A 22,136-nucleotide genomic window follows, 5' to 3' on the forward strand; every position below is an offset into this window, starting at 1 on the left:
CAGTAGGGACAGGGAGCTGAACTTGAGGGACCAGTGACCTGACCTAGTAGGATGCAAAGGCTCTCTGGTCCTCCTGTGTGTGGTGGGGCTCAGTAACCCTTCCATCGGTTTAGGGAAACTGCAGCAGAGTAGAAGGGCCACAGGGTGACTGCAAAAAGCTGGGCCAGAGGAAGTGGCTTACATGTCCCTGGGCGTGGGACATAATTAGATCTTGGCCTTTATGGCTGTCATGTGCTGAATTGAGAGTTGCTTGCTAAGGTCTAGCTGACTGTGGGAAAACTCCGGTGTGCTTTGGGACAAGCTTTTGTATGTCTCGGTTTTGTCTCTTGAGAAATATCTTTATGATAAAGGGGTTAGTTTGGGGCCTAACCATAAAACGATAAAACCATTGCTTCTTGAGACGAGTGTGGCTGTACTAGGCTTGCTATCTAAGAATTTCATTGCCAGAACAGTGTGTTGTCATATTTGTTATCTTGGTACGTGTTTAACAATGGTGTAAAATCACTTGACTAGGCACAGGAGATGATATAGTCTGATAAATGGTATATTTGAGAACAGACCTGCAACAAGCTACAAAGCACAGCCCTGTCTCACAAAGCACAACCCTTTCTCATCATCATGCAATTATGGTGTAACCAGGTCTCTTCAAAATTAGTATATAGTCAAGGGTGCTGTACATATGAAATCTGTGTATCATAGAAAAATCTATGAATGTGGAAACTCATGTCTGAAAGACTGTCATGATCTATAGGCTGGCTGTTCTTCTTTTCCAGGTGTTATAAGCTTGCCTTTCAGCCTTTCATACTTATGCTACTCTGATGGAATGATATCTAAATATGTGTTTCTCCCCCTTCAAGCTATTTTTGCGATAGCAGAAAGGCACACAGTAGCCCTTATTCCAGAAATCTCCAGCCTCTTAAACTGATATCTCTGTTCTATTTCTGGATTAAAGATTCTCTTTACTGTTTTGAAACTCAGTCCTCCTGTGGCATATGACATTGTATAGGACTTGGTGAATTAATTCTGTAAAGTGTTTTTTAGTTCCTTGACTATGACTTTATAAAATGCTACTATTCTGAAGAAGTGCCTATTGGTGTGGTAGCTGTGTTCTGTTTTGGAAGCTGTAAAACTTATACTGTGTAAGATTCCTCAGTGAACAGGACAAAAATAAGTTGCTGGGATGGGGAAGAACTGAACCACTATCACTACAGGTGATTTTGTATAGACAATTCTTAATAAAATTGTGCTGGTCGGAAAGTTATTTAAACTGATTCTGGTGGAACATCAGAAGTAACAAGCTGCTATCAAGTGGAGTTTTCCCCCTTTTTATTTTATTTTATTTTTTTTTGAACTAGTGAAAGGAATTATAAACCTAAGCCTCTTAACTTAATTTTTTTTTTACTGCACAGTTTTACTGCCTCTTTAAATGTTGTTCTCAAGGTTTTTCTGAATGTTTTTTAAAATGGTCATAAGTTATTTCATAATCAGGCCACTTGAGTAGCTCTTGGTGTCAGGAAATGGTTTAGGACTGCCTAGTACTTAAGTGGGGAAGAGTGACCAGATGTACATTAACTTAGGGGGTTTCTACTGTCTGCCAGATAAATTGCTTTAAAGTGCCAAAGGATGTTTGCTCTACTTGATTAAGGGTCGTCATAGTTTTCATGATAAAAATACATGTTTTTACCGTACCGTTCACCATTACTATTATCATGCATTCTCTTCCCTTCAGGGATCTCTTATCATTAATATTCAATATCATTTTAACCTAGCTTTCTTACCTCATCTTCTGCTGAATGATAGGTAGGTAAGGTAGAATGTGGCAATAAAGCGAAAGGTGTGGTACTGGCAAATAGAGGGCTATAGTCCTCCTCAAACCACAGAGTGAATACACAAGAGTGAGTTTTCTCATTTCTCTTCTGCTGAGAAACTTAATCCTGACCATCAGGAAAATTTCAGTAGATATTTGTATTTAAGATTCATATACTCTGCCCATCGTAATACCAGCTGTTCTGAAAATATATTTCAGTCCATCTGTATGCTCAATCTTTTTGGTCTCTATGACTTTTCAAAAAAGAGGTTTCGAAAGTGCAGGGAGGGGACAGGATAATGTCCTAGCTGATTTCACCATGGCATTGGGTGTTAACGTTTGGTTGCCATTAAACTAGACTAGGTTATACCCCTGTCTGCAAACTAGAGACCATTGATTTTTGTTTACATATAAGTAACAATGAGGGCCAAAGAGTTATACTTTACTTTCTTACCTTGTGTTTGATAATGCTGATGAAATATGGTTACTCTTTTTATTCTGCCCTCGCATTCACAGGATATGAGAAAATTTTGTTTCTGTTTGAAATATTTGGTTCTGAAGTTCCTTTTTACATCTGCTTATATTAAGAATGGAGCTAAAACCGTGGACAAACACCATTTATTATTTGTATCCGTATAATGAAGTTGTCTGTTCTGAATTGTAGGACACCATTGTAAAAGCTTCTACAATACAGCAATTTTGAAATTTGTTCAATGTTTTTTTTTTTTTCTGCTGACTGGAAAAAGCTATCTGCTCAGGCATTAATAAAGACAGGTGATTCTCATTCTTCTTGGACTAGATGTCTTGCGTGATTATCTTTCACAGAAAGAGCAGTGGGTCTGCATTTTTAGTTCGTTCTTAATTGTAAAAGAGATGTGAAAACAACTTCTCACCAACAAAGGTGGGAATTTCTGTGATATTTAAGGATAGTCTTAAACTGCATTGTTCAGTCACAGGTATAAATTTCTTTCATATACTGAGACCAAAATCATCATAAACCTATTTCTAATGATTATCTCTTGCCGTTAGCAAAAATGTTTCAGGCTTTTTTTTTTTTTCCTCCATTTTTGAACAGTGTGGTTAAATGTATTAAGTTCTCTACAGATACAGAGGGCAACAGTCTTTTAAGGTGGCTGTTCTGTTTTTCAAAAGGCTACCTCTGTTGCGTTGATTATATGAGTCAGAGAAAGGAAGAATCAATCAGAAGTCTTTACAGAATAACACTAAGAAATGTAGCTGTTGGCTAACCCTTAGTTTCATTATAGATGAAAGGCTGGAAAAACAACTAGGCTTTGAACAAAAAAAAAGTGCAAAGTTAAAAGGATGCATTTTCTGTTTGTAATATCCAAAGATTGTCCTAAATTACACATCTAAAACAGGAGTTGTGGCTGTAGATTCATGCTTCAAATGAAGCTTGCAGAAATATTACTCCTTGCCTCTGTTTTTGTTCTTGTATGCAAGGTAAGGAAGTGACAGATGAGTTTAAAAAAATTTAAAAAAACAGTCTTCTGGGAACGTTCATTTGTGGTTATGTAAACAGCAATTTCTTGTAATGTCAATGCCAGTATTTTTATTTGTGAAAGTCTAGTGAATGCAGGAGGGGGTCCTGAAAGAAACTTGTAACCCGAAAGGTCCCAACAAGATTGTTCCATGTAGTAGTCTTGATTTCTGTGAAAAGGCTTTGAGTGATCTTTCCAGATCAACCCACTTAAAAACAGAGGATGATTTTGGCCATCTGGAAGCTTTTACGTACTGTGAAAATTTTGAAGAACATCAGAGAAGATTGTAGGAGGTGGGCATTTGACCAGTATGGTAAACTGGATGGAAAATAGAGAAGGACAAGACTGAGAGAGGGCAAGAGGACAAGAACTGCAGTGGAAATCTTGAAAAAAGAGGAGGTGGGGTGTGAGGGAGGGAAGAAAAAAGGAAGAAAAGACTCAGATTCTGCATTGCAGGAAGACTGATGAGACTGAGGCAAAGTATTGGGAAAAGTAATGTGTTTTCAGTTTATTTAACAGAAATAGTTTACATTTGGCAACACCGTAAAGTAAGAGAGCCTAATTTTCTTTGCAAACTTCAAACAGAAATCATTTCTGCTACTAATGCAAAATGATAAATTTGAAAAATTAGAGACACTCTAACCTGCCTAAAAGAATTGCAGCTGGGGTTACCAAAGTACTATGGAATCTAAACGATAGTATTGAGCAGAGTATCTAATACCTGCTGGCTATTAAACAGAGAGCAGGGCAGACTGAGTGATCATCATCTGAGGTCGAGTCTAAGTCTATGGTAGTAGTATTCATGATTGTTCATACAAATCATTTAATTGTAGTAACTTACTAAATGAAATTTTTTCCCCCAAGATTCTCTAAGAACTAAAATGACATCTTTGAAAGGACAACAGCTTTTTATGTTGTCAGCAATATTTTAGCTTCTCCTTCACTAAGAAAACAATTTTACTTGATAAAGAATTGTTTCTTTTTTCTCCTTGTTCTCAAAGCAGGGAAATAACAAAATATTTCCAGTAGTTCAGTACTCCACAAGTGAAAGTGAAATTAATTCATTTTCTGTCCTTAAAAGTGTGTTGGGAATAGTTTTAAAAAGCACATTTATATCAAATGGTTAGAATGTTAACGCTTTGTCATTTGCAGCTAGCAATACTAATTGTAGTTACAGTTAATAGGAAATGAGATGGATATGCGCTTGGTTAATAACCTTTATAGTGTGTAACACAAAAAAGTTCATTATAAATTGTGTAATATAAGTCATTAATCACTTCCCATTCATTTGACCAAAGAGATTAAGTACAGAACATGGCATTTCATGTTGTCAGTCATGAAAGTACAGAACTGCTGAGACATGTTCCCTCAGGTTGATTATATATTGCAGTTTAAAAGTTACTTTGCAGTATGTATGGGACCAGTTGACCCGTTGTCATTTTAAACTTTTGAAAAAGGAGATGATAAATGCTTCCAGTGATTGATTATTCTTTTGTTAGAATTTACTAACTTCTTTGTGCTACATTGTGAAAATTGGAACTGTCCCATTGCATTTGCTGATATTTGACTTAATATTTAGACTGCAGTTTGTGCTGCAATGAAGACCTGGTAGCTTTTTTTTAGACATAAATATAATCTGTTAATCTAAGAACATAGCAAAGCAGAAAGATGAAAGAGGATCTCATTTGGTTTGTACAAGAACATCAAGTATTTGGCTCCACAGTTCGATTTTGGCAGAGAACTGCCTTTCCCTGATTCACCCACTTTCTTTGGGGAAAAAGATCAAGTTTTCAAGAAGTTGCAAGTCTTACTAAAGGATTGCCTAAATGTGGTTCAGCATTGTTTGTATGGAGGCTCTCATATGCTCAGAGACTTGGTAGAAGGTATCTGCTTGATTAAGGCTGCTTTTTTTTTTTTAAATTAGGAAATGGCCGTACATTCTATTTATTTTTAAATCTTGGGTTTTTTGATTGTTTAACTTGTTGCAGTTATTATGTCTGTTTCTACTCCAAATGAAACATTGACAAGGACAGAAAACAGTCAATAATTATTAGATTTCTGCAAAGGCTGAGCTTCGAGTTAAAGTTCATTTCATTTGTAGAATAATTAAAATGTACTGGAATGTATTTAAGTTATAAATACAGTAATCTTAAATAAATGAATCTAAATTGTATGAAGATGTACACTTGAGAAAAATAGATGATATACAAAGCTATCGATGATATACAAAGATGTGCAAATGGTTCTCTAAAATATCTCTTTAAATGGAGTGTTTTCTCTTACTTTTCATTTGGCCTATTTTCATCCAAAAATGATGGTCAGCTTTTCTTGAAAAGCTTACCTAGTCCTTTTAGGTAAGGAATACAGCATGATCTATAGCTGACTAAACACATGCCACATAGGTACCATAGACTTCCTTAGCTGAAAAGATGCAAGTGCAAGTTACACTTCAGTTTCTTGAGTTATATGAACACGGGCTTGAGGGGGTGAAGCAAGGTTAATGTAAGTCGTCTGGCATTCATGCTAGTACATAAAATGTCCATTTTTCTGAAATACCTGTGCATGAGAAAGAATGTGTGGCTGTACAGTAATCTACACAGAAAAAAAGAATACTATTGATGTGTATTAAAGTCAAAACATGCCAAGAAGTTCCGTGTTGACCAATAGTACATGCCCCAACAGAAATCTGGCTAGTTCATCATCTTGCGGCTTGGCAACAATGGGCTAACTTGTCGTAGCCATAAAGTATTACTGAACTGACATTTGGCTGAACTGGACTTCATTCAGGATGCGTATTTGTTAATGCTAATTCATCTGTGACTCCTCCAAGCTTCAGCTCTGTTAACATCTGAAACAATTATGAATAGAGCAGGAGAGAGAACTGTGATACCAAAACCTATTATATACTTCATAAACAGAAAGACAACAACAGCAAAACAAAGCCTTCACTTCTCCTTCTGTTATCCTTTGTAAATTTTAAGCATATCAGTGAGTTTGGCCTGTCCTTACTAAGAGTAGAAATCCATCCATGGTGATTTGACTTCGCTGTCTTGGGAATGCAAAGCACTTCTTGCCAGAGGAATGCATTGGAGAGGATCGGGGTTAGAGCACACGCTGAGAAATGATAGTCTCTTCTGTTGCAAGGCAAAAGCCATCAGGCCACTTTCTGATCTGGAGGGGCAGCTGTTTCCAAAAGCAGAAGTAAATGATTTTCCTGACCAGTGGAACCTTTCCATTCTGATCACACTTGTTCTCATTTTCCGAATTATGGGGTCCAGTAGTATGTTACTTCTCAGAAGAGGATGTGGGAACAATACAGAAATCTCTAGCAAGGATGACACATTTATGCTATTAATAAGTTGAAGGGGTTGTCATGGCTGTCTTGAAGAATAGCATTCTGCTGTTCGTAGGTCATCATATTTGAAATTGCCAAAGAAATTAAGAGTTGTTCAGTTACATAATAACAATATCAAAACAATGCAGCATTTTTTTTTTCTCCTTACCTTGTCAGATTGTTTGCCAATAAAGCCAGGTATTGTTGCTTTGATATTGCCCTTAAAAGTTTTCTATTTGATCTGCCAGTTTCTGAACACTGATTCATTAGCTTTCTTCCTAAATCTTGTGTGTGTTCGTAGTTCCTATGCACAGTAATTCTGTTCCCCATCTTTTGGAAAGAGGGAAGAAAAAGAGAATAAGCTGTAACAGAAACTAATGTTGTCTAAATTCTCAAAATTCGCCATTTTTGCAAAATGATATGTCAGTTTATGGTGATGTATTTAGTAAAGTTAGGCCTAAACCTAGTCGATTTAAAACAAAAATAAAATACCAATTTTCTATTTCTGTTTATCTTTGTATACTTTACAGCATTTGTTGATGAGTACTACTGGACAAGCTTAGGTTGAAGCAAAAGGTTTCTTCAGTCCATCCAATTCTTTACTGTGGCTACTCTCACTTCTCTGGCAGATTACAGCCTCTTTCACATAGGTGATAGGTGCCGTGTTGCCTGTGGAAACCATCAGACGTTATCGGCATCTAACAGAAGTAAAAAGACATAGTAAAAACTGCAGAAGTGAGGCTAGCAGGGATATATCTCCTGCACTGTATTAATTCCTCAGTATTGCTGTTTATGGACCAGCACAAGCTATGGTCATTCCCTTTGTAGTCCAGTACTGACAATAGCTTTAAGTTTGAACCACCAGTATGGAGAGATGGTTGTTCCTGTTCTCACTGTGATTAGTAGAAGTAACTCTAGGCCTCTTGCTCATTGATTCAATAACCAAATAAATGTATGGCAGCGCAGCAGTGTTTATAGTTGAGAGGTTTTTTTATTGTCACCTGTGTTCTAGAGTATAGCTTTGTGATTAGCTAGCTTCAGTAGTGAAACCAGCTCAAGAAACACTTGCTTTCCCAATGCCAGCTGCTTCTTCCACCTGCACTGTTCTGCTGTCCGCTTCAGTTGTTCAAGGAGAATCATTTTGTGAGGCTCCAAGAAGCCGTCCAGGTTATAAATAACTTGACAAAGAAGAAAAAAATGTCATGAGTCAGTTTTCTGATCAGGCTCACTGCACAGCCCCACATACTTCTTTTTTTTGGCAGAACTGAAGCACCGGAGAAGGAACAAGGCCCGACTCCTGCACCTTGCACTGACTCTGAATGAAACATTCTTCAAAGTACACATTTATCTAAGACATCTGCTTTCTGTGAAGGAATTGGTGAGATATTTAACTGTTCCCTAGAAGCTTCCCATTTTCCCCTCAGTGGCCTTGGTGGGTTATTTACATAACATGGTGGCTCTTTCAGGAAGTTTTTTTCTGTTACTTTATGTGTGTGTGTTATCTTGCAGCTTAACATCTGAAGCTATGGTAGGAGAGTGGGATCCATTCATAGTCTTTACCTAAGAGGGCTAAATAGATAAAACAAATCTCTTCCAGGGTAACTCTACCTTGGATGTGCATGACATACTTGCCAGGCCTTCCTAATAGATGGACAGATATAGAGCTGGCTGTGCAAAATCTGAGTGACAGGATTAAAAAAAAAAACAGAGGAAGATAATGTGATTACACCCTTTTGTTCTCGCTCTCAAAAAATGAATTTCTGTCACCTGTGGTTGGGATGTTGTTTTTTCCCTCCTGTACATTCCGGTACGCTATAATAGGTTGGAGATTAAATCCAGGCCTTGTCCAGCACTTGGACATATTCTATGTATGTCTGCCTCGCCTAATCTGTGTTTCTAAACTTACCTGTGCAGCATTGTGCGTGATTCCAGTTTGCAAGAGTTTGCAGTGACAGATACTATGTATTTGTGAAGTTACATCGAAGTGTAGAAGGAAGCAACATGAAGATGATGAATCTGAAAATTTGAAATGAACTGGCGGATTTTCAGTAAATCTTCAAAAGGATATGCAGACTGCTCCTTCTCCATCTGAAATCAGTATCAAAAGTCACTGTTACTTAAGAGAACAGAGTCTCAGGATGAGGGAAAAATGTATTTCGTGGGCAGAAGGCAGTCAGACACCCAAAGCACCACCTTATTCTCCTTTTTTGTTTTTTCTTTAGTGGAAAGAATGAAAGGGGAAACAGAGGCTGATATTTCCTTGTCTTTCATTACCTTAGCCCTTATAAATCAATGTCTTGCAGATTTATCACTTGATTCCACCCTGGATGAATAATATAACTTCCTGCCCAGAGGAGGCTTAATAGAACAGCTAGACTACAAATCTCCTACCTCTGTAGCTGGATTGATCCTGAACTGAACTAGTATATGCACCATGGGAAACTGATGGCTGTGTGCATCTTCCAGGCACAGGAAGTTTATTTGTTTAAATAATCTGTGGAAAAAATGTTGATGACGTACAACAGGGACTTTGTTAGTGCTGAGCAAAGTGGCTTAGAGGGGAGGTTGATAGAGGCATGTATTTTATGTCTGCTTAGTATCTTGCATTGAGTGATATTAGCAGTGCATTCTAATCTTAGTGTCAGGGTGGAAGGTAAAACTGAGTTAGCTGGTGGTATTTATTCTGAAGCATTACTGTGTCTCTGAGGTTCATTTGAAGGAGCATCTTTGAAACAGAATTATCATTCTTTTGAATTTGGCCTATTTGTGTTTCAGATGTGTACTTACATTGTGAGTGTTTTCAGAAGAAAGCAGGGAATAAACTATTTGAGACCAAATTCGCTGCTGTCTCAGGCTGTTGCAGTCTTCTCTTCAGACAGTCACTATGTTACAGCCAGATCTGCCCATCTGCAAATTCTCAGTATGTACCTGTTTCACCAGAGCACTTTGATAAAAATCTCAATCTGCTCTGGCAGAGGATAGCGGCATTTGTTTTCTGCTGCGGTCTTTAGCATGTCCTCTACGGTGTCCAAAGCTGAAGTCAGTTTGTAAATCGCGGAAGTTCGTATGCATTTGATATATGCAGAAACGTTTGGTTTCACAGCTATCCATATCAGGAAGTTAACTTTCTAGTGGGACTGAAATTATTAATCTAATTTGTTTCTGTATATCCTGCTGCACATTTATTTTTTGACCTGGTAGAACTGTGCTCATTAGCTCCACCTTACATTCATTTTACCCCCCTTTTTTTTCCCTTCAGAATACTTACTGCTCTTTAAGGTATTTGGATTCACACTTCAGCTGTAGTTGCTGGCAAGCATGCAAGCTGTTTGTTACAGGGTAAAATCTTTGGCTAAGGATTAATTACCAACTAGTTTTCCATTGTATTAAGTCATAACAAAGAAGCCCTAAACAGCATATGGGATCAAGCTGACTGCACGTCTTGTTGATCTTAACAGTACAACCAGTTAAGCTTTTCCTGATATGTCAGTATTTATAGATGAGCTGTACTTTCTGTACTTGAACATCTTTGAGAGTTAAAGAAAACATTGTGGGTGAGTATTGTTTCTTTGTTTGCTTTCTTTTTAGAGAGTTGATAGAAGAAGACTTTAATTGCACTGAGAGGAAGAAAGATTGGTTTTTTTTTTTTTTTTGATTAAAATGCTGTGAACATAATCCAGTATGAACCAACCCAATTGGCTGTGCTGCCTTGAGATTGATTTTTATAAGAAAAATCATCTTTGATACCATCAGATAGGTTTTATTTTGACATCACAGAATCACAGAATAATTGAGGTAGGAAGGGACCTCTGGGGATTGTCTTTTGAGCAGGATTGACCCTGCTCAAAGCAGGGTCAGCTACAGCATGTTGCTCTGGGACACATCTAGTTGACTTTTGAGTATCTCCAATGATGAAGAATCCACAATCTTTCTAGACATCTTGCTCCAGTGTTTTATCACCCTTACAGTATAAAAGTTTTTTCTTAGTTTAAATGGAATTTTCTGTAATTTAATCTGTGCCAGTTGCCTCTTGTCCTTTCATTGGACACCACTAAGAAGAGTCTGGCTCCATTTTCTTTACTCCCTTACATCAGATATATACTCAAACAGCAAAATGTCTTGTATAGAATCTCCACTGTAAGAAAGATAGCCTATCTACCTGTATATCCTGTCTTTTGAGGATATCCCAAAGCAGCTAAGCACGGTTGTAGCTTCCTGGGCTGAGTTTAACAGTAACACCATGAAAACAGAGATTAGGGAAGGCACAGTGTTTCTTACAGAGCTGGAAGGATCCAGGGTCACCATTAATGGCTGTCTGTGCTTTTGATCTCTCTTCTTTGTTGGAACAGGATGGTGAAATAACTGGTGAAATAACTTTTTTTTTCTTCAAGGTCATGGGTACATTTTGTTATTGTCTGTTTTGTAATTGTTTTTTTCTAACCCCAGAGCTGGAAGTGGCCTATTTAGTGCCTGACTCCAGACTGATGAATCACCAGCAATACCTCCTGCATCCTTATTTCTAAGCCAGTTTGTGTTCTTGGATTTTTTTTCCTGGCACAGTCTTAGTAAGTTTTCTGTGCAGTACCTTGTCAAACTCTGTACTAAAATGCATCTATATTATTACCTACAAAGCTGTCGTTATCAACTTGGTATGGTTTATTAAAAGCCCAGGAAGAGAAAAAGAGAAAGGGTTGGTCGATAGCAGTTTCACTTTACTCCATCAGCCCATTCCAGCCATTATGCCTGCTTCACTAGCCAGGACATGTCTTTTCTTTTCACCAAATTCATTTTCCCAAACTGTATAATCTTTATAAGATTATAAGAACTTGTGTTCTTATTTTCTATGTGCAGTATAATGTATGATTTTTTGATTCAGTATCAGACGGAAGGAGGTGAAGTTAGGTGCAAGAGCTGGCACACAGTTGGTGAGAAGTGCAAACAGCAACAGGAAAAATCCTTTCCCTTTCTCCCACTCCAAATTCATTTGATTATAGAAAATTAGATTTTTTTAAATATATTTCTGTTCTGAGTCCAAAAGATTATAATGGAGAAATGATGTTCACTGGAATGATGGTGGTGGCTGTCGCTGGAGCTACGGTGATGGCTGTATGAGATGAAGTCCAAACTGTAGTACCTGAGCATCAGTGCATGTGTGTAAACCACTTGTAGCACAACAGATACTTAGTGTTTCATGGCCTGATACAAAGACTTTCCTACTAGAAAGTATTGCTGCTGTTGCAGAGCAAAATGCATGTGTGTGCCTATGTGTGTATGGACATCTGGTGTAATCTATTTCACAGCTAATTAACACTGTGGCATTAATTTTTAATGCTTTTAATGCCTTTTGTTTAAACTCAGTTTCAGTATGGTCTAAAAAGATTGGAAGGAATGGAATGGTTTTGGTTTATGCGATTTAGTGCTTGTCTTTATAGTGCTTTTGTAGACAAATACAGGTCCTACTGGTTAATTCATTTTGCATGTTATAGATGTGTACTGCTAAAAGTCAGCAATTTGGAGAGTTAACATAAGATTTCTTGAAAATACTTCATAAATTCAGTCTGCTTGTCTGTGTAACCCCATTTGTTTATGTATGTCTTTGTGCTATGAAAGTTTGTCCTTTAACTGTTCCATCTGTCAGTGTTAACATTGCTAAAAAAGTAATTTTCCTGTTGATGTAGGGCCTATCATATGTGCATCCTGTTAACAGCAGTAAAGCCAACTGTGATACAAATGTGGTTGATGAGGTCCTCTGGAAGGAAATATATGATCATATAGTGGGACACTAGAAGCCTTTGGTTGGTTTTGTGTTGCTATCATATACTCTCAAATAAAGGCTCTCTGAAGTTAATCAGATGTGCTTTGTGCAATCCTGAACATGGCAACTGTTGTGCTTTCAGTACATATATCTTGGCACTTACAGACTTGTGATTAATATTTTTGAGAAGATTTCCCCTCACATGGGGTGCCAGACACATTCTGTTAATACACTGGTCTACTTTTTCTTCTTTTTTTGGCCCAGATCCATAAATATATTTATGAGTCTGACTGCAAACTCCATCTTCTTGTTGAATTTCCTTATGTTAACTATATTTGTGGAGTCAGAGAAACAAGAATATGATTAGACAATTATTAAGCTTTTCTGTGAATTTGTTAATAAAAATTCATAGTCACAGTTAAGGTATTTGCGTTGGGATAAAATTCACATATTTTCATGCTTCATAAAAACTGTGTGTGTGTGTGTATATGTATGTGTATATATATTGAGCTGTAGGATTTACTCTTAAATATTCATTTCTGTTTTTTTTTAAATGCTGCTGTGTGCTTTAAATGATAAAACCACAAAGTATTTCCCCACTATGTAAAAACCTTAACTGGTTCTTAAAACTGAGGACTTTTTTTTCTTTCTATATAGCCCCTAGGCTTGTCATGTGCTTCCATTAACTTTTAAAAATTAAATGCTACTTTTGGTTTTGAGTATTCTGGAAGGCTTCCACAGAAAGCCATTAACTTGTGGGAAAAAATACAGGTGTTTTGAGTCTCTTGTGGTTGTTGCAATAGCAGGTGGCATGGTCTGTGTTCTGAAAAGTGAAGTATAATATGATATGTATTATGCAGTATTGAATGGTTCATTACAGTGCAGATAAATTACATACAGAGCCATATAATTGATTCCATGCAACGTAAATTCCATAAGCTGTTTCTTAGCAGTGTGGAAGGGACCAGCATCTTTTTTCAAGCAATATTCTTACTGTGTGTGTAAGGAACAGGACTTTTGTTTATTACATCTGAGTTCAATTGATATTAGTTTAAGCGCAATGCTTTGCAGAGCGATCCTGTCATTTCTTTGTCACTGTTTACTGATAAAAATGTTTCATCTGAGCATAACGCCTGTCCACCTCACAGGGCTTTATTGAGACTTAGGTTTTAATGCTTGAAGGAGGCAAACATTCAGTATTCAAAGCAGCATTTATTTTTTATGACTTCTGTAACTGAAATCTATAGTAGTGCTGTGTTTAAGATGGCATGATGGTAGACCATGTCCTCCAGATGTCTTCCTTCTTCTTCAAATGACTGCACAGTTGTTAGAAAGGGTTTGGAAATATAAAATGATCTGGAGTTTAGATTATGATGGTCTCATTGCGTTTTACAGCTTACATATCTTTGTCAAGAGTTGGAGCCAAGTAAGAAATTTGATCACTATCTATTCTTTTAGAAAGAGCATGTTGTTAAACCCATTCTTCAACATAGTTATGCTTCCTTGCCTCTCACCTCTCTACAAAGATAAGTTTTCTCTACAGAGCCAATTACTCTAAACTCAGGCAAGAGATGTTCGTGCATTTGAACGGGAATCCAATTTTTGTGCAGCGTAGGTGAGAGTCTGGGCTAAACTGCAATAAAGGGACTTCTAAGTGAAAACAGTGAGATCTGCCTGGGTTTGATGACTTAATTAGTCATTTCTAGGCATCCCGATTTAGTCATCAAATAGGAAAGCAGCTGAAATTAGTGATTGTTTCTGAAAATATACTTACATGTGGAAATTGCCCAATACTAGAAAACAAATCAGGAGTACAGCTGAATTTACATATCTGAATCCTTGGTTTGGAGTTTTGCACATAATTCACCAGACCATACATTTTGGGCAGTATGTGGATGTTTTTCATTCAGCCGCCTGGTCTATGCTAACCTTCTTCTCATTATTCTTAGCATTTACTGCTACTTTGCTCTAAGTCATCAATCTGTTATCATCCATTGGCACAAAGGGCAGGGCACAGCTGGTTTGGATGGTTCATCATTAAAATACTAAGTAAAACAATGTCATCCTTTCTCTGTACACTTTTCTTATAAAATGAATATCTTATGAAGCAGAAGAGTTGAAGTGCAAGGAAGTATTAAAACATAATGCTGCATTTATTTTGGGAAGAAATAGTTGCATGCAAGTAAGAAAAGTCTTAAATCCTCCTTTCAAAGCTGGAATCTGAAAGGTTCTCTTCTAGTTAGCAGTATCATGTACCAATGCCATTTTCTATCACACTGTGTTTGCCCTGGGAATAAACTCTCCTTTTAGAGATGAGAACAAACAATTTATAAAGCAAGATTGTCAGCTGTGACACATCTGTAACTCAGATCTGGGTGTGAGGCTCTAATAGTGCATAAAAGAAATGAGGAACCTTTGTGTTCACATTAAAAGGATTTGCATGAACAATTTCCTGAGCTTCTACCTTTATTTTCCCTGGATTTGTGGTTTCCAGCCTTTTTTGATTGTGGGCTCACTTGGGAAAGTTGGTTATGTTCTGTGCTCATCTGGTAACGTTAATGTCTTCCAAAATTAAGAACTTTGAAGGAACTGGAAGGTCTCTGTTTTGTTTCATGAAATATAGATAGCCACCTATGAACACGAAGCAGAGGGCAGGAATACTATGGAAGAAACATGTAAGCAGTTTATCCAGCCTGTTTTTACACAATCATTTTTTTCTTTTCTTCCTTAACATTGCTTTTTCTTCTTTCTTATTCTCTCTTTCACTTGTTCCGGATTCTTTGCCCCATCTAAATTGGGCCACAGTACTGCTTCGTGTTTTTAGTTTCAAACCTTAAAATGAAATGGCTTGGAGGCAGGAACTCAGTGCCCAGAGAGGGTGATATGTACAGATCATGTTGCAGAACAGAAAATATTATTAATGGAATTTCGTTCTAGCAGAACTAGGTCATTGTTCTCAAAGATTGTCTAAATTAAATATGAACTTCAGTGTTCTACTTAAATTGGTCTATTGATCATTTAATAGCAAAGGACATATTATCTTTACTGAGAAAGCTAATGTAGTTAATAGTGTAAACAGACAGTACTACTGTTTTTTATCTTTATAACCAGAAACTTTAGGATGGGAAGCAGATAATGATACTCTGTTAATTTTTTACATGGGGTTTTACAACAGGTAAAGCTGAGGATGACCCAGATTAGAAGAGACCTCAGGAGGTCTGCAGTCCAAGCTCCTGCTCAAAGCAGGCTCAACACTGAGTTCGGACCAGGTTGCTCAGGACTTTCTCCTGTTGGGTCTTGAAGAAGTCCAAGGACAGCAGTTCCACAGCATCTTTGTCCACCTCCTGTAAACTCCTCTCTCAATATGTGCATATAATGCCTTGGAAATAGTTTGCTTTGTTTGTTTCTGATATTTAGCACCCAAGAAAGCAAGCACACTTTGTTCAGTTCATTTTAGAAGTTTATGCAATTCAAATGACAGTTTTCCTCATACTGTGGAGATTTAACAGATTTCTCTTTTTTTTTGCAAACTGAGTACAGAGCAAGAAAGGAAAAAGTTTAAAAACTCTTTGAATATTATAAAGTGAGTGATACTTCTAAAAAAAAAAATCTTTCCCTCCAGAAGGATAGTAAAACTGCAACATAAATTTTAAACAGAAGCAGTTACTGTACCAGCTTCTAGCATTTCTAAGAGTAAATAAAATTAAGTGGGAATTTATGTTAACATTTACTCTGAGGCAGAGCTAATCTTTGAAATTAGCAGTTTGCTGTCTCAAGTGGTATTAGCAATCAAATAACAAGTAGGATTATAATTTGAAAAATGGTTACCTTTATTGTCTCATGACCATTGGTACATAATGTAAATATAAATGTAAAGCCTAGCAGTCATTACAGACTGAGTTAGAGATGTTGCATTTGCCTCAAGATCCTTCTATTAACTTCTCTGTTGCTAGTCAAAATTTTCTGTACTGTAGAATAGTTTTCATTCTCTTGTTACTTTGACAACTCCCTTCCCCCTTACATAGCAGGCACAAATTAGACTGACCTCTTCAAGGGTTGTATGTTTCTAATCTTTCGTTGCTAACAGTCTTAGGCACTAGTTCTTTGCAGTTTTCTGGAGAGACTGTAAATTAAAAAAAAAAAAACACTGTAATTCTCCAAGAAATGCTTTAGCACAGTGCTGAAGTCCAAAAGGTGCGTTTTTAGAGGTGAAGCAGAACTGCAATGGCTATCTGGCTATGTAACCCAAGATTCCTTCTGTGTATCTAGAATTTTAGGTTGTTCCATTGTAAAGCAATTGGTATCATTTGTAAAATGTGAATCTTGAAGGAGATCCATTTTCTTGCTTGCCATTTTATGGCTTGATAGCTGGATTACTTTTGTGCTTTTAGAAAAAATAGATTGTTGCTTCTGTTTCCCAAAGAGTCAATATCTTTAAAGGTTATTTGTGTGTTTTAAAGTATCTTCCTTTCTTTTGTGCTGATTTTTCCCCTGAACACTCACTAGTTCAGAGATGTGCATTATAATTTTTCTGTGGACTAGGTGCCTGCATGGGTGATGCCCTTGCATTTCCAAGGCTGGGACAGCACCCTCTGCATTGCGGACAGAACTGCATGACGTTTGTCCCCTTTTTTCAGTTATTTGTGAGGAAGAACTGAGCCCAATTTGATCTCATGCATAATGTTGGATTATATCTTTCATGACAGGTGTTTCTTGAAATGCATTCTGTCCCAGTTTGTGTGAGTATTTTAATTTAATCTTCCAAATATTTACCTGAAGTGTGTAATTCAGATCTGCCAGGCATGCCTTCCAAATAGTGAACTCCTCTGTTTTTGATGTTTTGTGATGTGTTTTTAGAAATGTAACAGTTCTCCCTCCTTTGGTGAAGATACTTTTTTTAAAAAAATGGTGGAATCACCCATTCATCTCTCAGATTTCTGTCAAAATACATGATGCTATATGACATGATGAGAGACATATCTTAAGGAGAACATTGTTTGACATGTGCTTAGACTGGAGGCAGGGGGATTTAGGATGAACTGAGTTATCCTTTTTTCCTTTAAGGACTGTTCATCATCCTTACCTGAACTGACTGGGGGTTTAGAGTTGCCCAGGATTTGCAGTTCTGTGGGCAGATGATATTTTTACAGAATGATAGCTGAGAGAGGGCATGGAAACTGGGAATCCTCCTCTATTGGAGGAGGACCTGCCGGAGACCAGTTCATCCCAGAAAAGGGATAATGATAACGTAGATCTGTGTCCCTGGCAGCTGTATCTCTGGACGCTTGCAGAGTATCCACTGTAATTTACCTTCCCAAAACCAGGGACAGGAGTATCATCATAGCCCCCTTTTGGGGGGGAACAGTGGAATTAATATGATGTATAGGCTGTTTACAAGCAGGTGTAGGAAAGCCATGTATTAACCATTACTGTACATTTTGTAGTAAGGTTCACTCCTAGCACTAATCAAGCAGTAATTTCCTTCTCATTGTTTATACAGCAGCGAAATGATTCACAGTGAAGTGCGTGCTTGCACGTACACACACATACGCGCGCACACACATGCACACGCACACAGAAAAATGACAGTTCTGAGATCCAGAGTCAGGCCATTTTCCAAACATTCGCACCGTATTGATCCATAGTTGCATTGCTTGGTGGACTGATGGGCACCATGTGTGATTTGCTCTGTAGGGTTATTAATAAAATATCTGCTTTTTTGTGTGTGTTGTGGAGGGTGGTTGTAGCAAACTAGTATGCAGAAAAAATCATGAAACAATGGGAAAGGGCGTAAGTTGGTAGGAGTAAGGTGAAACTTTCAGTGTCTGAATACAGGCATTTGTCACATTGGTAGAACTGGCAAAGTGGTACTCATGTACCTCTGTTGTGTTTGTCAAGCAAAAAGCCTAGAGACTGTGTACTTCAGTGAACCATGATAAACCATTACCAGTTTGAATTTGTTCTCTGACAAAACTACTATATGGATCCAACTTCATATTTATTCACCATTTCACTTGCAGTCTTCACTTGCTGAATTACAGCATTTTGGTTGCTCAGAAAATGTTGAAGTGTTGAGATGTTGTTTTAGCCTCTGTGTGTGTGTGTGTGTGTGTGTGTGTGTGTGTACACATACACACTTCAGAAACGTGAAGATAGCTTTGAGCTATGTTTCAGCCTTTTCTTTCTTTATGCAGAAATAACATCAATAATTAGAGTAGCTTGATTGTAGAAATAACATCAATAATGTTATATTGATTTTAATTAACTTAATGAAGTGGATTAAAATGAGTAATTTAAATGTATTTTATAATAATGCAAGTAACAATGTAAATAATTGATTTTAACCTTGTTTTGAATTTGTACTTGTTAGTAGTTTTTTTAAAGAAAAGTTGATTTTTGCTGTTTTATAACATTGGAAAATTTGTTGATTTCCAATTAAATACATGATAATCAGATGATATTTTGGTACTTCTACGTGCAAATCTGGGAGATGCACTTCATTTTATGTGAGTTTCTGATTTAATATGTTTGCTATGATCTGAGCTTTCTAGAAAGGTCTGTACACATGAAAACTGTTATGTATTTATTTCTCTTCCTAGGTGATTAGTAACTTAAGATATATTCAACCTCTGTTTTGGGTAGAAATTTAAAATTAAAAAATGCAAAATCAATACTTTAAGTTAGCTTTGCTTGGAAAATTAAAGGTATGCGCTATATAAGAAAAAAATTTAACAAGACATGTTTTGAAGCAAGCTGCCTTTTAAGTAGAGGAAGTATTATCTATCATTCAATGAATTGGAAACTATCTGTTTCTGTAAGCATGGCCGTTTAGATGTGAGAGGATGATGGCTACTCATTCTGCTTTTTAACCATTGGTTGAAGGAGGAAGATACTGTTTCCTTACCCGCTTTAAACAATTACTTTGTTAAAATGAGCTGCACAAACCAAAATTGAGATACTGTTCTCTCTGTAGCTATAGAAGAGAAAATTACTATCGAAAGCTGATTTTAACATTTTATCATATTCTGTTTTCCGGTGGTCTTCTGGTGACTATATTCCACAAAACTTCTCAATTCACTTTGCCTTAATATCAAATATATACTAGTTTAACATCATTTTAAGATTAATTTCAATTACTCTAATGCTTTGTACTAAGCCTAGACCTTAACGTTGGTTGCTGTCATTTAAATTGTAATATTGAATTTTTTTTGTAACTGCACTTTGGCTATTTTTTTAAATTAGATTTTAAATATCTTTTAACTACTCTCTCTATTTTGATAAGAATCTTTATAAAAGGAAATCCCCTAAAACAGAGTAGCTGTGTGTTACTTTGAGAGTTGAATTTGAATGACAGATTTGTACGAATGGGTGTGTTGCATTAAAGTAACATGCATTTATTCAAAACAAAATTTTGGGACAAATTAGAAACTGTGAGAGAGTAGACTGACCACTATTATGTGATTGTTAAGGAGATTTCTAAGGTTTTATTTTATCCTGTTTTGTGCTGATGAGCTCCTTTGCTAAATTTGATCTTTCTGTGACTTTTTCCCCAAATATTCCAAAGCATTTTCTTTAACTCTGTTTTAACAAGCATATAGCTAAGCTAACTTGACATCTAGCTGTTGCCGGGAGGTGGCCTCTCCTGTGTTTTCCTTCTGTTGGTTGTTTGCCAAAACAAACCAAAACCCAATAATCATATGAAAAAGTTTGCTGTGAAATCAAATGATAGCTAGTGCTGGTGGAAACAGTGAAGAACTGCCTGTTCTGATGGTAATCAGCTGTTACGATGCTTATCTGGGTCAGAAAACACAGTCCTGCCTAGGTGTAGAACTGACTGATGGGTTAGTAAATCATAATAAATGTTCTGAAGTGTCAAGTGTTGAAGAGTTGGAGAGACACAATGTAAACTTTGCACAGAAATGAGTTAATTCACAGTTGTTGCCAAGAGGTTTGGGAGTGATTAGAGCTTCCCAGGTCTGTTACTTACTGAGAGCGGAGTTGAATAGCGGACAACAGTCTTCGTGGAGGCAGTACTCTCATTTACTTCCTTGAAGGGCATATGCAGACATGAAGGTTGAAGACAAAACAGTTATTGCCCTGTCCCCATCCCCTTCTTTCCTGCGCCTTTAAAATAAAATCTACGTAGATAGATTAAGAATAAGAAACTGGTTTAAGTGTGGGAGCAGAGGTTAATTTTTACATGATCCGACTGAGGCAGCCCACCCTTCTGTCTAGCATTAGCATAAAATTACTTTGCTCTCTAGCAGGGAACAAACAGAAACCTTTTATTTATTTATTCATTTATTTAAATAAGAGACTGATTCTATGGAGACCTCTGTAAGAATCTAATCTGTAAAATGATAGTAAGGCATTGCCTGCAGGCAGAAGGAAACATCCTTTGCAACACATATTTCCATCTTCTAATGGCTCAGGTTTTGAAATGAGGAGATTGTCACTTACCAGCTTTTGTGTGTGAGGTAAAAGTACATGCATAGAGCAAATCTAATGGCTGGTACAATTTACTCATATATTTTAATATATGTGAGGGGGTTGCTTTCATGCTGAAAAGGGAGAGATGTGCATCTCAGTGAAGAATATGACTGGCAAAAACTTCATTTGTCTCCCCCCTCCCCATCCCAGCTAATTGCCTGAAAATGGATCATACACAATGATGCATCAGTACTACTACCTCCCTGTATGACTCACTGAGCCATATATAGCAGCTTTTCTTTTGAGCAGAATTCTTATTCAGAGCAAGTAGGATGTGAAAGCAAATATTAAATGTCAGACTGTTATCTCACTATTGTATTAGAATTTCTTTAGTGGAAGATAAAAATGTAGCATGGCTTGAACAGTAATGCCAATTTTATTAAACAGGTACCGTAAGGTTAAAAATTCTCATTAGTTTTCTCCTGGGTTTGTGTTCTTATTTTCATAGTATTTATCTCTGGGCAGTGAGAATGTGTTTGTTGATTGTACTAGCAAATTATTGGATATTTCAGTATTGTGATTGCTGGTAATGTAAGGTAGAAGGTGGCTTTTGGAGCATGGTCTTGGCTTTTGGGGTTTCAGTCTTTTTAAAAGCTCTCTCCCTTGAATTACCTGCTTATTCCCAAAATTAATTCTCTGTTATTTCTTTTTATTCTCTTACTGTTGAGTTGTAAAGAAACTGCTTGTGAAATCCAAATGTGGCTCATAAAGTTGAGGCCTTTTAAGATTCTTCTGTCTGCCTTTTTTAGCAAGATTGGCTTTCTTCATCCTCTCTCCATATTTTGCATTCATTTAGTACCTTGAAATTTAGACTGTGCTTGTCTAGCCAAGGCTTTCTTCAGGACTTCAGTAACTGCTGCTGGGCCAATGTCAGCTTCCTTATCCCCAGATGAACTCTTGCCCGAGAATTCAGAGCACTGTTTTTCTGGTGCTTTTTAAGGCAATGTCACTCTTGTTCCCTATCCCCTTCTGCAGTAAAGTACCACATTGTTTATGTTACATCTATGTTGACTCAGCTTTTACTTAAAAACTACACTCAAAGTTTCTAAATATGCAATGTGAGCTTTCTCACTGTTTTGTGATACTGATAACATATTGGAAAAGCAGTATTATTAAAATCTGTTTTCTTCCAGGTTTTGGGATTTGAAGTTGATACAGTGAACTCTGTCCAGTTTTCAAACCACACAGGTAAAACATTTACATATATCTTAAGACACCATTTCCTGTTTATTGAGCTCTTCTCAACATGTG

At 36.9% G+C, this 22,136-nt stretch overlaps 1 protein-coding gene across 2 annotated transcripts in view; it reads left to right on the plus strand.

Annotated features, from left to right (window-relative positions):
• Positions 1-22,136, plus strand: part of PDXK (pyridoxal kinase) — an 82,984-nt gene that overhangs the window by 922 nt on the left and 59,926 nt on the right. For both annotated transcript variants that reach the window (XM_064497083.1, XM_026098023.2), the window contains exon 2: positions 22,019-22,073. In XM_064497083.1, the coding sequence (XP_064353153.1) occupies positions 22,019-22,073 (55 nt within the window). The remainder of the gene's footprint in view (positions 1-22,018; positions 22,074-22,136) is intronic.

Source organism: Dromaius novaehollandiae, chromosome 1 (genome assembly GCF_036370855.1).
Source record: "Dromaius novaehollandiae isolate bDroNov1 chromosome 1, bDroNov1.hap1, whole genome shotgun sequence".
Classification (NCBI taxonomy): Eukaryota; Metazoa; Chordata; class Aves; order Casuariiformes; family Dromaiidae; genus Dromaius; species Dromaius novaehollandiae.